At 38.7% G+C, this 16,856-nt stretch overlaps 1 protein-coding gene and 1 long non-coding RNA gene across 2 annotated transcripts in view; one reads left to right on the forward strand and one right to left on the reverse strand.

Moving 5' to 3' along the window:
* LOC148186611 (uncharacterized) overlaps positions 1-16,856 on the forward strand; it is a 133,214-nt gene that overhangs the window by 61,413 nt on the left and 54,945 nt on the right. The gene's annotated exons all lie outside the window — the stretch shown is intronic.
* On the reverse strand, positions 5,684-16,618 carry cibar1 (CBY1 interacting BAR domain containing 1). Its single transcript, XM_088090731.1, is given in 9 exon segments — positions 5,684-6,069; positions 8,768-8,887; positions 9,902-10,015; positions 10,273-10,377; positions 11,237-11,281; positions 11,926-12,027; positions 14,065-14,133; positions 14,244-14,478; positions 16,450-16,618. Coding segments are annotated over 9 exon segments (945 nt in total). The 5' UTR covers positions 16,479-16,618; the 3' UTR covers positions 5,684-5,943.

Consider the following 16,856-nt stretch of genomic DNA (forward strand, 5'->3'; position numbering starts at 1 on the left):
GACTTAACACCAGTGATTGAATGTAACTACATTTACACAAATACTGTACTTAAGTATGAATTTGAGGTACTTTACTTGAGTATTTTCATACTACTTTATACATTCTACTAAATTGTAGATGAAATGTTGTACTATTTACTTCACTACACAGTTAAAGTTACTTTACAGTTTAAGATTTTTGCATAAAAGACATAAGAGAGGTTTCTAAAATATGATATTTTGTTATAAATTAAATTACCAAACAGTTTATACAAGTACAGCTGCAACAATTAGTTGATAAATCAGTCACTTGATTGAAAGAAAATGAAAAAGCAAATGTTTTGATAAACATAAAAGTCTTTATTTTTTTATAATTAATAATAATTCCTAATTATTTTTTAAATAACTTTGAGTTTTTGGGGTGTGGATTTTTTGGAGAATAATTTTGATTTTTTTGGGTCCTTTTTTCCCTTTTCTTTTCTTTAAGTACATTTTCCTGATTATACTTACTTTTTTTTTTTGGTTAAATAACATTTTCAATGCAAGACTTCGTAACAGAGTTTTTTTCCAGAGTGGGATTAGTACTTTTACTTAAGGATCTGAATACGTCTTCCACCACTGCTTAACACACATGAAATGCACTTGTATTTAAGAGACTTACGTGCATGATATAATCATTGTAAGACAGACTCTGACTGCAAAATAACACTTTTACATGCATGGCTGGCCTTTCTAGATCTTTTATTTTCTTGATGGATATATTACTTGATACATAACCATACATCAGAATCAGTTTGCTGAGAACACACACCCACACATACACATCAGGTTTTTCACTTCCCTCTAACTCTTTGCAAACAGTGATTTATGCTGAGTGGGGATATCCAAGTGACGCCTCTCTCAGGCATCAGAAAGTAAATAAGAAGTCAATTTCTGCTTTATCACCATCAGATGATGTACTGTAGCAGAACACATCAGCATGAAGTCGCATACCGCTACAGATTTACAGTACTGTACATTTGTTTAAAGCACAGGCGTCCTTTGATTTACGTTTGTACCTGTGATCCTGGAATGCGGGACGGAAACTGTACAATAACTGTTATGACTTACTGCCCCTGACAGCAGGTACACCGCCTTTCATGTTGGTGCATAAATCAAGGAAGTGGGAGGATGAGCGGTTGTTGTTACTGTACATGTTGGCAAGACATTCCAGAGCAGCTTGAGGTCTCCCATCCTGGTAATAGCAAACACGTGACTGAAAACACACATACAGCACTTCTCTAGTCACACATGAAAACATGCAACAGCTTAAACACACATGTGGACCTCAGCAACATGCTTTTTTGGAGAGAGGAATTACTTTATGTTTACCCTTAAGACCCTAGGAGTTTACCCTTTTTGATTTTGATCTTAAGCCTTTTTTTGTAAATGTGTATCGTTGGAACAAACAGTTTTTGCAAGTATGGTGAAAAAGTTATACTCCTCTTTTACAGATTTTAATACATTTAGATCATCTTTTCCAGGAGTTAATATCTGTATCCCATTTTTTAAATAGTCTTTCTTTTGTTTGTGTTTATTTCCCTGGTGTAGGTATCAACACACACGTTTATACACTGAACAAAGCATGTTATATTCCCTATCTGCCAATATATCCCCCTAAATCCTTCACACTGGACCGTTAACGTGTTCTCGGCCAACTGTTCTCCTTCCCAGGTTGTCAAATACCGATATTTTGTTACACCCCTCGATGTCTGAAACCAACACACAAGGTACCATTTAGAGCTGTAGGAGACACAACAGGCTTTCAACTAACTAAACTTCGGCTGTGGTAACATGAGATGCTCAGAGAAACTGACGAAGTTTAAAGAGTGAGAGAGGCCATATAGGGAGGAGGTCGAGGTGGTATATGTGTCAAACAAACACAAGATTTTCACTGAGGAGGCCAGTGTTTGTGTTAGAGTAAAACCAAAAGGTACGTCAGCTGCCAAAATCTGTGGAAATGAAAGTTTATTTTAAAAAGACACCGTGTGCATGTAATGAGTGGAAACTGACACATCCAAAAATGATAATAGAGGTGTACTTGGAATGTCATAGTTTGAGGCATAGGGCCACTGACCAAGCTGCTGTATCTGAGTTTGGAGTGAGAATGTGTTGGTCTTTGGATAATATATGCAGTTTTTTGAGCTTTTGCTCTTTCCAAAGAGACCCTATTTTCTACCCCATATTTGAGTATCAGACACAGCTCTGCTTTTATTGGTTGAGTCTGAAAGTAGTTAGACTTAAGCCACCAAAGTGATGAAAGTGTTGTATATGTGTATGCATATGTCTATGTTCTACTTTGTGACATTTGACAATGCTTGAAGAAGATCCCACAAAAAAAGAAACTTTGCCTTTGTTAAATTAAATTTACTGAGAGCTCTCAGTAGATTGTGCAGATATTTTGCTCAACCATTGCACATGCACAACACATATGGTATTATAGATAGGAAGACACACACACACACACACACACACACACACACACACACACACACACACACACACACACACACACACACACACGTAACCTTGTTTGCTGGTGTGAAATCCAGGGATTGTGGCAGGGTTCAGAGTTCTTAGAACACCAGCAACACACAGTCAGTCTACCAGAGGAACCACAGAGTGTGAGACACACACACACATGCACAGAAACATACACACGCCATGGCAGCGCTGTGAGTGAGTCAGTGTGTGAGTCACACTCCGGCTATGCTGCCTCTCGATTTTATAACAGCCGCCAGCACGGCACTGTATTTAATATTCCAAACAACTGTACTGTAGGACTCTGTGGCACACATGCACATATATTAACATCAGCACATACTGCACTCATATACATTCACACACACAATATTTCCTTTAGCCAAATACGCCTGCTCAAATAAGAGTTTTATTCACACATAAACAACACACTCACTTTCATGCCTTTCCTCCTTCATTCAAACCCACACAGATGCACGCTTGTAATTGGGGATGACTGCAGATGAGTCAGGAGGAGAGAGGAGGGAATCCTTACCTCTTTGTGAGCCAGATCTATAGGAGAGCCAGTGATAGGCTTCTGCACCAGGGATACTGGCTCCATTAAGTTTGACCTATGAATCACCCTCCTATATACATTCTCACAGGAGACTGTTCACAGCTTTAGGCGGAGGAAAATATGGAAAGGTGTGTACTTGAAATAACACGTCCCGACATGTCTTTATATCTGTGTCACATTCTGGGGTGGAATATCCAATCACCAGCTGTTTCACAGTGCTAAACTGGCAAAGCAGACACAAAACCATTGGCTCTTACTAGCACTGATATGTGGTTTTGATAGGGATCAAAAGCACTGAACCTTAAATGCACTGGTAGAATCAACCCAAACTTAGTCAATTTTCATTTGTTTTTGTTTGCAAAAGAACTGCACTTTCATGAGGGCGGAGGCCAAAATGACTCAGTCATACCGTGAAGTTTCATGTGCCTAAAATACATATCCGGATGTTTTTGTCTTGCAGTTCAAAGCTCACTTTTGTGGCTTTTAAAATGCAATCAGTCTCTAGAGAGGTAACTGATAACAGGTGACACTCACATACACACACACACACACACACACACACACACACACACACACACACACACACACACACACACACACACACACACACACACACACACACACACACACACACATTCACTGCAGCTACCTACAGGTTGAAAAGAACACAATGTCTCCATATCACAGTTTCCCAAATTAAAGAGCACAGGTAGGAAGCCTATAAACATCGCCCTCTTGTGGTGACTCAGGGGAAATGACCAACCTCAGAAACAATAAAAGCATTTCAAAGGGATGTTTTTTTCATTAACATTCATTTGTTCACGTGTTACTTTCAGTGGTGGAAAAAGTACGCAGATTCTTAAAATAAAAAAATACTCTTACAAGTAAAAGTGTGCACTAAAAATGTTAAGTAAAGGTAAGTAAGAACAATCTGGAAAATGTACATAAAGAATTAAAAATAAAAATAAAAACTAAATAAAAACCCTCCACTACATTTATTGATTTATTTGATAATAAGAATTATTATTATTATAGTTACTATTATTATATACACTTTTTTCAATCAGCTGTTTGACTAACAAATAATTTCAGCTGTACTTGTATGAACTGTTTGATAGTTTAATTTCTACAAAAAAACCATATTTTACAAACTTCAGGTTTTTTCATGCAAAAATCTTAATTCGTGGAGTAACTAGTAAATACAGCTGTCAGATAAATTGAGTGGAGTGAAAAGTACAATATCTCCATCTGAAAAGTAGTTGAGTAAAAGTGTAAAGTGGCATGAAAAGAAAATACCCAGTACATCAAATTTGTACTTAAGTACAGTATTTGAATAAAAGTACTTAGTTACACTCCACTACTGGTTACTTTTATTGTTGGGATTCTAGTTGCAAATAGTTGCAGTTATTGGTTATTATTGAAGACTTCTGTGGAAAAAAGTAGCAATCTAAAGAAAAAAAAAACAAACTTGTGGCGCATGGGGAAGCTTCTTAGGATCCGTGGCGTACAGCTCAAGAAAAAGGTGCTGAAAGCAGCTGCATGAGGCTGTGCAGCCTTTGACGTGCACCGTGGGTGTTGGATTTGATGGGAGTGGCGTGACGCTGAGGGGCAATGAGTCAGAGTCAACGATAAGACCTGACCTCTCTCAACTGTCCCTCTTTCCCCCGACACGCCTCCTGTCCTCTCTTCATTTCTGGTTCTTCACATGGTTATCCTTGTTTCCTTGTTTCTCAGCCTTTGTACCATTGACTCTTGGCTAAAATGAAGATTTTCTTTCATCACTTCTCTCACTAGTGTTTTCTCTACCCTGTGATCGAGGAGTTGGAGCATTTAGGTTTATCTGCGATTGGAAAAGCTCTCTGACTCACACAAACACACACTTTATAGGTGATGACTCATTGCAACACAGGCCATTCAGATCCACAGCATGCCAAAGTAAAACTGGTACGTGCCGGTGTGACTGTGTTTGCATACACATTAACCTTTACATGCATTAAGGTGCTGTTGCGCAGTAGGCTGGTGACACTCCACCTACACAGCTTTTATCTCAGTCACTGAGATAATCAGTGTTGCTGTAAGGGCGGTTTTGGTAGCTCTCATGTTTGTTATATCAAAAATCTTGCCGCTTGCATGGCAGCTTTGTATATTCAAAATTTGTGCACGTATGTAAATGTAATAGTGTCAAACAAACATAGGAAATATTTGTGTTTGTGTGTACAAGTCCGAGGGCAGAAAAGTATTCATCATGACACGGGCAGATGAGGAATGATAAATGTGTCGAGTGACTCATGCGAGACAGACACAGGAGCCATCAGCCGACACAGTGGCAGCAGCCTCCACTGTGGAAGACAACACATACTGTACCCCCCACACATGCATATATATCCTGATAAACAGAGACAGAGTGGTGCAAAATGTCCCCGGCTTCATTTGTACAACTTTTCTGTGGAGGAGATGAGTCACTTTCAACTGCAGTCGTCACGTAACTACTGTCACTTAGGATGATTCACACTCTGAACGATTTCTAAAATAACAATCAACCTCTCTGCTGCCATTTTTATGCAAAGTGACTGAGGGTACACCATGTACTTATTTTAGAACGGCAGTTCACTGGAACAACACAAAATGTGAAAACAGATTATTTATTTTATTTATAAAGATGAACAACAAAATGCTCTGGTAGTTCCAGTGCAATTTGTAATGTGAATTTCTGCATATTAGACAAAAATATACAAGACAATAATTGGCTTAAATGTTAGTAAAGAACAAACAACGACAACACACCCTACAATACTGCTCAGACCCACTTGTGTGAGGCGATTTTGGCAATGACACAGCTTTCCTTGAACAAGATTATAAAACAGTAATACACATACAAACAAAAGAAACTAATGTTCATCATCGGTGTCCTCGTCTTCGTCCTCGTCTTCCTCCTCCTCAGATTCATCTTCATCCTCTTCATCGTCCTCTTCCTCCTCCTCTCTTCTGGTCTGCCGACTGGAGGCTCTCTGTTGCTGTGACAACAAATAAACATGCAGCTAAAGCACTTAGCAGGTAGTCATTAAGCACAATTGGTGCTCCCGCTGAGTTGTTTCTTTCCTCAATGTTTTTCACTGGTAGAGACGAGACAGGTGTAGTTGTGAACACACCCAAATATGCACCAAATTCCCAAAGTTACATTTGTATTTAATGGTGGTATTAGACTAAAAAACATAAATGTGTCCCATGTTGAAGGACTGTTTAGTTCATATCACTGCATGTGTATAATTTGAGAACAGGACATTCTATGTGCATTGTCATGGTTTATCCAGTTTTAAATGAGGGCTTAAGTCAACTAGTCAAAAATTTAAAGTTAAGTGTTTCTTTTTAAAAGACTTTATTGACCTCAAAGGAAAACATCATGAGGTCAAGGAAAGATGTAAAGAAGAATCCACGAGGACTTAGAAAAAGACACTAGGCTGCGTGATTATGCGACCGAGGATGTTATTGAAGTGGGTCTGCTGTAGTGAAAATACAATGTTCCAAAGACAGACAACGAAATAGGGCTGGGAAATATGGAGAAAAAAAATATTGTGATACTTTTGACCAGATACCTCAATATCAATATTACAGCTATATTGTAGTTTTGAAAATTGGTGCATTTGCAAAAATATTTACACAATGAGACTATACGATAAACGATAAATATTTATTAGTAATGTGGATATGATGACTAAGTGGGTAAAGGCAAACTATTGAACAGCTGGAACAGTCTGGCAAGTTCAGAAAATCACATCATTTTAGTGTAATGCAGGCCTTAAAACCAGGAATAAAATACACTTATGATATTATGATTTCCAAAATCTAAGACAACATTTAGTCTCATATCATGATATCAATATAATATTGATCACTATGTTGTTTCATTCAGGCTAAATAAACATGGACAACCCGAGAAAAAATAGTATTCCAATACCATGGTTGAAATTTGCAGTTGCAAATGTAAAATGAATTGATTGCCACTCTCCTGTCTACTCATATTCACTGACATTAATGCATGTATACAGGAATATTAGTAGAATATTCATTTTCATCAGCTAAATACACTGCTTAGTAGGAATATTTCTTTTTTTTTTTTTTTTTGCAATAAGGGCAAAAACCGAAATACCTTGTGCATGTAAACATTGTCATTGAGCACCTTTCCTTTGCATTTAGACAATTTGACCAGCTTTTGCTATGGCTGCTACTTAGATACGTTCAGGTTATTTCACTTAGTTAAGTACCGTCCTAAACAAAAAACAGTATTCGACCGCAGCCAGTGTCAATGCCTGCTATTCTAGCTGTATACAAGACTGCAAGTGTGCATCTTGTTTGGAAGTGACTGCAGATTACAGATAAAATCCGACCTAATCATGGAAGCAAAGTATGATCTCAAGCTGTGGCGCAAGATGCATTTGAGTCACATTCTCATGCCATGAGTACTCTGCCTGCGCAAGCTACAATCTGGACATCTCTAGATATAAGATATGATTCCTGAACACACCCCATAAGACCTAAGGGCCAGGACACATTCAGCGTCTTTAACCGCCTGAAAAACGCCCTAAAATGATTAATTATTTATTATCAGGGTTGCCACACAATATAATGGGTAAAATTTCACAACTTTTCCATGACTTTCCAAGGACCAGTGATAACACTTTTTGTCTTGCCCCACTTGCATCTCTGATTCATACTCTATTCTATAATAATTTCAGCTAGTTGGCATGCAAGGAAAGAGAGAACGGGGGGAGATAATGACAAAACGTACGTGATGGTTAACAAAATATTACACATAGACACAAATCAGAGCTCTGTTACATCAACAGCTACAGAAAGAAATTGCCATTATGTTGCTTTTCGTGGGCGGTTGTCCAAGGAAAAATACTGTAACACAACAAAATTCCATGACTTTTCCAAAACTTTCAATAATTTTTCACTAATTCCATTACTTTTTCACACCTAGGAAATGTGATTGTGGAATTCCATGACTTATCCAAGTTTTCCATGCCCGTGGGAACCCTGTATTATAAAATGATATTTACGAATGAAACGCAAGATATCTTTTGCTAGTGATTAGTTGTTCGTCATCTCATGACAAGCGATGTGCATTGCTGCATTTTGAAAATACAACTCTCGCTTGTCAATGCTTGCATGCTGCAGCAGTGTCGCTCTCGCTTTCGAGCGTGCCGTCTGCACGTCAATGGATTTGAGGGCGCAAAAACCGCAGCATGTGTCGGGCCCTAAAGCAGACAGCTCTTCAAAAACATCAAATCATACTTTTTATTTAGTAAAGAAAGTGAAGACCAGCTATCCAGACATTTTACAAGGCAATCCTATAAATTCACTTTTGCAATACCGCTGTTCAGATGCTGGGATCACTGTGAACGTAGGAGGAAATGCATGATGTTACTGGCATGCAATGATACGTGTGGAGATTCAAAGTGAATGATGGCTCGGGTGATGCTGCGATATAAACTTTAGCACAACTGATAAGACTCTGACTTATGGAGCACCAGCCTCTACTGGTATGAGGAAGACTACTGAGTTCACAAGAGGAAGAAGGGAATTTTTTTTAAACGTCTTAATCACAATGATGCTTGCGTAACTGTCAAAGATCAAAAGTAATGTGATAACAGAAACGTAATCAACAGGGATCTTCTGGGCAATTTCTGGGGGTTGTTGTCTGTATCTTACCTGTACGGTCCCTGATGTACTCAGGAAGGACCCGGTCCGATCGAGGGAGGTTTTGGAATTAGCTCGCACTATGTCTAAGCGTGACTGGTAGTCAGGGGGGTGCAGCGAACTCCTGAACACCTGCCAAAGACAGTAGGTGCTATATTTTTCCAAAGTGAAACAGAAGAATGGAAGCAATGCCTACACATCCATCAGTAATCTAAATGTGTGCACTGAACATAATGCTAGATAACCATGAATTTGAATTTAAAAAATGACTGTAAAGTGGCCACAGTGAGTGCACATGGTTAGTTTAGAGATGTTATGCAATACTTGGGGTATTTTTATATAACAGTTATATAAAACGTAGGAGCAAAAACACATAACTTGAATACTCCACATCTAAAATACCCAGCAAATCACTATCTGGCTATCTTTCTTTGGTCACACGTAAACAAAGCAGCTCAGAAGTTACGCCTCTGATAACGCAGCAAACTGCCATTTAAGCCACACCGAAAATAAATTCCACAAGCTCTCTCGATCAGGATTATCTTCATGCCTGTCATTGTGCCTTTTTTTTCCTCCGGATGACTCAATCTTCCATGCTTTGTACTATGAGTCATTGAAAAACAGCCTTGTCTGGGTGAGGAGTTTCGCTTCAATATGAATGGATGAGAGATGATTCAGTGCAAAAACACACAGATGAGATGGCAAGGGTGGAGAGAGATAGCACAAGGGCATCTGCAGGAGGAACCTCGCTCGCTGAATATCACTGATCCTTTGTTTTTACTCACTACGGACTTTGTCTCTTAAAATAGTAAAAGCAAACCTCTCAGACCGAATTGTAAACAGGAGAAAGTAGCTGATATGACTCTATCGTCCACACTCTTTCACTCCTGGTAACTCAGAGTGTGTGTGAGCAATAAGTCAATGAGTAATGGATGCATAAGACCATGATTCCATATCAGACTTGTTGGATCAGGCTAATCAAGTGCACAGGAGAGGGTGTGCAGAAAAACAGATCAGCTTTTCACGCTAGTACAAGGCCACATTTAAATATAGTGTTTGCCATTGACACAATGATTATACCAAGTCAATGATGTCACTTACATTTAAAAAAAATCATGTTTAAACTGGAGCACAGCATCAGCTTACCTCTAGGTCCTCCTCCTCATCCACACTTTGAATGCTCTGGTAGGCCAAGGTGTACACTTCCAATGCCTTGGCATGAAAGGACATCTCCACCGTTACAAACTCACCAAAGATTTTCTATAAGAGGAAAGACAAGGATAATATTAAATTGCTGAGCAGGCTTTGAAATGATTTCAATGCATCACACAAAGAGTTCTGAAATGACATAGGTGTAACAACTAAAGGAGGTTAAAAAGTTGTGGGCAGGTGTCAGAAAATACTGCTCAAATCGTCAGTGTCTGGTTTCACTTCACTGTCATCCACAGATGTATATTTACAGCGACTGAAACTGTAGTTCTTAATTTGAGGTGGATGGGAAGCTAGGTGCAGCAGACCTTGATGTCTCGAATCTTCTGCTTCTCAAACTCATCGATTGTCTCCTCCAGTTGCCTGGTGGTCCGTGTGGCATCCATGGTGGCTCTCTGGAGCTCACTTTCAGCCTGATGGGAGAACAATTTAATATGCAACACACTACAAAACAGGACAGACGAAAACAAAAGGTTATTGCTAAAGTTTCTGAGAAAAGCAGCTGACTATATTGAAATGTAACAGTATTCCTTTATGCTTGTTGATTTAAAGGGACAGATCACCTCCAAATCAAAAATGTTTATCTTCCTCTTACCTGTAGTGCTATTTAAAAATCTAGACTGTTTTGGTGCAGGTTGCTGAGTGTTGGAGATATAGCCTGTAGAGATGTCTGCCTTCTTTAGAACAGAATGGAACTAGAAGCTTGTGGTGCTCAAAGCCCCACTAAAAAGCACTGCCGATGATGTGAAACAACTGAAATTGGGCCAATATCATCCAACAGTAGAGCTGCAGTGCCTTAAGTTTCTGCAGTTACTGCGCCACCATTCGGCAAGAGTCTTTCATATCTTGACAATGTACACCTTAGTAATGTGTGCTCCTTTAACAAGAGGTAAAGTAATAACTGGACAGTTGTATTTCATGCATGTAATTTCACATAATATAAGATAAGCTGCTGTTATTGCTTAATTTTTTTACAGTGTTTTCTACAGTGGCTGCAGGATGGTATGAATGTAGCTGGTCAGACAATGACTCAACACATTCTTTCAGAGAAACTGCAGAGAGGTTTGTGAGTTTATGAGTTTAAGATTGAGATAAAAGCAACATGATGGGCTTCCATCAGATGAAGAGAATTGAAAAAACTTGTATCTGTCAGTGCATGTGACAAACAAGCATCCACTGAACTGTGGCTGAACTCTGTATGATTTCGGTTAGAGATGTTACAATCCATTTCCAAGCAAGTCTGGAAAGTGTTTAATCTTTTTGTGGTCATACATCAGCAGGCAGGAGATGGACAGATTATATGGGACACACCTGAGACTGAAAGATGGGTCAAGGACAACATAGACATAATCTTGTTACAATATTAACTTGAAACCTGAGTGAACTGGCTTGATTTCTTTCAAAAACATGGTAAGAGGGCCACGAGCAACTTAACAAGAAATGGCCCAAAAATTAGCAAGAAATTAGTAAAAGTAAAGAAAAGAAGAAAAAAAAGAGAAAATGATTTCAGAAGTGTTAAAAATTTCAATCGATATTTTTTTCTCTGTAGCATGATTTTAAGTATAAAATAAGAAAATTATAAATACAGTTTGACCAACTTTTTCATGTTTTTTTTAATAATATCTATCTAATAATCACCCCAGCTAAGTTTCAGATAACTTCCTTGTTACCTTTTCTGTTGGGGTATATTTTTTTTTGCAGTTTGCGAGTTCCTTATTAGTTTTTTCCTATGTTTTTGAGAGAAATCAATCCAATTTTCTCAGGTTTCAGAGGTTAAGATCCTAGTAAAACACATCTAAATGCAGCACAAGAAAGCTGATGCCAATCCAGTTGTTGAAGGGTTAATTCAGTTCTCTAACTAACGAGGAATTATGCTGCATTAAAAAGTACACAGTTGGTTATTGTTACATTACAAGTGTTTTGTTTGATAGTGTAGGATTTGATAAACAAGGCAAGGATACAATAATCTGCCTGTCTGAGGGGTTTCTCTGTCTGGTCCTCTCAAGCTGAGCCATCTGTTTGGCTTCTCTGTCTCTGGCACTCTGAGTCGCCTTCAGATCCTCCTGCATGGATGCACGAGCACACAAGGACAAAGTAGTCATTATGAGAATGACAGTCAATTATTTATAAACTTGTGTAAGGGCATAATCCAACAAACATTTGGTGAAGCTCAGTGTTTCCGGATCAAGAGCTCATGTACACCCTGTTGTGCAGGTCCTTGTTTTGGCTTTACTCAGAAACAGTTGGAATGAAATATTAAAGAGTGATATATTGTTTCAGCATCCACACAATCCAGTTCACTTTTTTTAATGACTAAATAACCTAATTTAGCCAGACCTAATTAAATTTTGGCAGGCTCACTCTGCCTGTGCAACAAATGACCGATCACAATCAATCTCAAAGAGGACCGTTTCTTTTCAACAAGCTGAGAAATGTTGTTTTTTGGCATGTACTTTAAATTCCAGCAAGTCTGCAGTTTGAAAGTATTTAAGTTTTAACAAGACTAGACTAGAAAAAGAAGCACTTTTGACAGAACTTTGAAACAGTGGTCCTCTTAAACTGAGCCATCTGTTTGAATGGACAACACGAGGCAACGTGACTAAGTTATGGCAACACTGTATGAGCAGGACCCCAAAGGTCACAAAGATACAATAGACTTTATATGTATTTTCAATAAGAAAATTCTCTTTAAAGGTATACTATGTAAAACTTCACAAAAAAACAACAACAGAAACACTCATACAGAAGTAATTCTTTGCAATCATTACTTATGACCCACTACAAGTGTAAAGTAGTGTTTTTTCTGTAGCAGCTCTGCTCTATGTATCTGATTATTTCTTGTGTTAGGGATGGTTAAACACCCACAGTGCTCAGGTGAGATCAGGGTTTATAAAAAGGCAGCAGCCAGGTGCCAGATCATAAGCAGTTGGTATCTAAGAGATACAGTGCTGAAAAAAACACAAGTATCGCAAGGCAAAAACGCCACACAAGTGTGAATCTGGGGTTGTTTTTTATTTTGCTAATTTAGCAAGCAGTAGCTGACAGTCCTGCACTGTGTGCCTTTAATCCTGCTTAAAATAAGATGCTGAGAGGGGAAAATACTGACAGTGGCACAAAGAAAGGCTGATGTGTCAGTTGGATATTATCATTAAATCAATACTGCCATCATGTGGCCACACAGTAAATTGCTCTGTGTCCCAAATTGCCCCCTAAGTCTCTATTCTCATTTTGGTGACACTATTACTACTTACTTACACTTTTGATGGCTAGCGCACACTTAATTATGAAATGTGCAGTTCAAAAAAGCTGCAGTCAGACTCGGCTGGAACTGAAATAAGAGTTAGGGATTCTATACAGCGAAGGGCCAAGGCAGGAAGCTAAACAATTTCACCATCTTTGAGGGACTCATCTTTTTTCTTTTAACGTTTCATGTAACTGACAGCCGGAGCAACATTTGCTGCAATACTGTATAACTATTTTGAATCTGATATTTTAACGAGCAAGAATAAATAGCACCAAGCCCCTGATCTCATGTTTTCCAAGCTGTTAAAGACGCTGCATGTGTATCACCCCTAAGATAGAAAAGCAATAGCAGTGCTCTGATCAGTTGTACAGAAGTTTATGTATATATGTTTTTCTGAAAGTTTCTCTTTGAGAGGTCGTTCGACTAATTTAAGAATAACTGCACAGAAACATGGATTAACAGGGTTAAAAGGCATTGAATTCATTAATCTAAAAAACAAGGCCTTAATTGGTATTAAATTGACTTAAATGAATCTTTCAAAGGTTTTAAAAATGCTCAGACATGAAGTAGGATCTTCTAATGTTGCATTGTAAAATCTCTTTAAAAAAGTGCTTTTTCACTGGACAAAAAAAGTCAGGTTGTATGTTACAATAAACATTTGGACAAAAATAAAATTGTCCTTCAATTTTGGTCATTAGAAAACTGGTCTTAAACTTTATTCCAAGTGGCATTAAAAAAGTCTTAAATCTACCTTGTCTTATACTTTAGGAATCATGATTAAACTTTTTCAGTGTCATTTGGCTCACTTGGAGTCAGTGTAGACATCCACGTGGCTGCGGCTCACAGCAACTCTTACCCTTTTACGTTTCACTACAGCTCCATAACTTTTTAATGGCTCTATGACTTTGGCTTCAAGTCTTTCCACCTGCAAGGCAAATAACTTCACGTTAGGTTCCAACAAATTTATACTTTGGCTGTGAACATGAAATGATGATTGAAGTCAAAGCAGCAGGAAATGAAATACTGCAGTTTTACCTCAGCTTGGCGGTAGTCTTGAATCTTGGCCAGGTGGTCAGCAAACTGCTTCATACCCCTCTTCAAGTGCGGGGTTTCTGTGTCTGCATACATGCCGATTTCCCGAACCAGGATATCCGACTTATCCCTTAGCCTGGCTGTTTTACGGACATAGGCAGCAAAAAGTTGGCACATCTCTCCAAAATGTTTCTCCACATTGGTGATGTTTTCCTGGATCTTTTTTGTCTGGTTGTCCCTGGAGAGGTTTGAGGGCAACATTAACAACAGTCCTCAAATAGTGCAGTGGTTCTCAACCTTTTTCATGTCAAGGACTCCTAAATTGAAACACATTTGGTCACAGAGCCCGATTTAGATTTTGCTTCAGGGACCTCCATCTAAAAATATGTTGGTTATTGGAATAGGACTAGATTACTATAGGTGCCAACTATAGTTGAGGGCACAACTGTGGAGGAAGTGAAACCTATCATCAGAATAATCACTGTTATGACTCTTACTCACGTTGTGTGAGCTTACACTTACAGTAAATTAAATATCGAAAATAACAGGGCTGCCCCTTAAAAGTTGTAGATTTGAATTATCAGTCGGAAACCCTTGGTTGGCTGAGATTGCTTAAAGTCGAGCAGTTGTTTTTGTTCTTTTGTTGCTAGTGAGGTAAGCGTGCTGTTCTGGGTACTTCTGGGGACGAATTGGTCCACAGATTTTATGCAGAGTGAGTCCTTCTGACTTGCATGCTACTTTTTGGAACTGAGAGCTGCGGTCAGACATGCAGGCAGTGACACAGAAGAGGAGAAGTGGTGAATTTACAGCTCACAGTAACTTAATAGGACACCGTCTGTGTATTTTGTTTGAAAGTGTCAGCACAAATGTTGTTTCATATTTAGCACCCATTGTTAGTGCTGTTAGCTTGTTACTAATGACATTAATACTGCTCTCATACTCAGCATCCCATGGAGCTTATTCAAACTTTAAAACCTTGTATGGAAAAAAATGAATTGTTGAATATTTGGATTGAACAGCCAAGTCTGCTACAACTGGCATAATTCTGAGTCGGACATAGCCCTAGCCCTTATCGTTTTTTTGGATGAGTTTTTGGTTAGGTGCCTAGAATAAGGTTTGTGGTTAACACAAGCTTAAGAGACTTCATATTTTGTTGTGCAGCGTAAAATATGGCAAAAAAAAAATACTATGCTTGTGAATTTGGAAGCTTTTGTGCCTTAAAAAAGGTGGTTGCTAAGCAGTGGCTAATGAGACCACAGAATGTCATCCCGTCGAACATGACGTTACAGCCTTCTTGTGGTAGGGATTTTCATGTGGCCACAGTGAAGATGGTTTATGGCCTGATGCTAGCTTTTTAGTTTTGGCGAAAGCATTTAGCTTCAGTAACCCTATGATGTTAATTTGTGACAATTATCTAACTAAATAATCCAAAATTGAATGGAAAGATGAAAAATCCTAAAAGCTTTTTGATGAGGGAATCAGGGCGATGCAATCTTTCACTTCAGTCTTCAGAAAAACATCATCCCAGGTACACTGGCTATCCCATTTTCTGGCAATCCCCTGGAACTGCCTCAAGGACCCTTGAGGGTCCTCCTACCCCTTGTTGAGAACCAATGAAATGGTGTATAAGGGAGGGATAGGAAAGTGCACATGATTAACAGATTTGTTCAAGGATGACAGTTTATCCTCATTTTTCTTGCACAATAAGTCATTTAAGTTTAAACAAACTAAAGTCACATCTGTGTAGCAGCCCGCTGAAATCTCTTGTGGATGTGATGTACAATGTTTCCAGATTATTTCGTTATTGCCGTTATTTCATCATCATTGATGACACAAACACATAGCCAGCTGAGTGTGTCAAAGCAAATTTCAACAGGAAATCGTTAGCACTTGAGCTTTCTTTTAGAGATTATGTCGAAAATCTGTTTTAGCGGCTTGTCCGTTTAGGGATAATAAACAATCTCATCATAGTCCACTAAAGGCGTCTCGGCGTTTACGCCTACTGGCGAATAACAGTTAAGTCGTTCCCAGTTTTACCCGTAATTAACTAAGTTAACGAAGTAGCAAATCTATGGTATATTCGCTGTAAGCTACATTTGAAGTTGTTTTTTGTCAACGCTAACGTTTTTTTGTTAACGCAAAGCGGTAACTTGGTTCCTTTGCAACTAACATTTACGACGGATTTATTTTGACGCAGAGTGTCTCTCACCTCGCTCTTGCATCCGGTGTACGGCTCATCCTCTCAGAAAGGCAGTAAATTAAATCAATATAATGTTTAGACAAGTTTATCTGGACCGAAATTTAATGCAAGCTAGCGTACTTTGCTTGCTCTGCTACAAGCTAGCACGCCAGTCTGCCGTTTCCATGGAGTCCCGGGCGTTTCCGCTTGAGCAATGCATTCTGGGAGATGGAGTCGCTGGTTGACTCACCTTTTTTTTCTCTTACCCTGCATGTTTTTAAATTGGGGAGAGTGTGGAGCTCTTGAGAGAACGAAAATAGTGTCAGATCTGAGTTGAAGGTGAGGCAGTGCACTTTGTTTTGACAGTTTTGGTGTCATGGAATATTGTGTTTTGTGTAGGGACACTTTTGTTATTTATGAGAGGGGAGGTGATGGTT

This window comes from Plectropomus leopardus, chromosome 17 (genome assembly GCF_026936395.1).
Source record: "Plectropomus leopardus strain MGB_pleo_1.0 chromosome 17, ASM2693639v1, whole genome shotgun sequence".
Lineage (NCBI taxonomy): Eukaryota > Metazoa > Chordata > Actinopteri > Perciformes > Serranidae > Plectropomus > Plectropomus leopardus.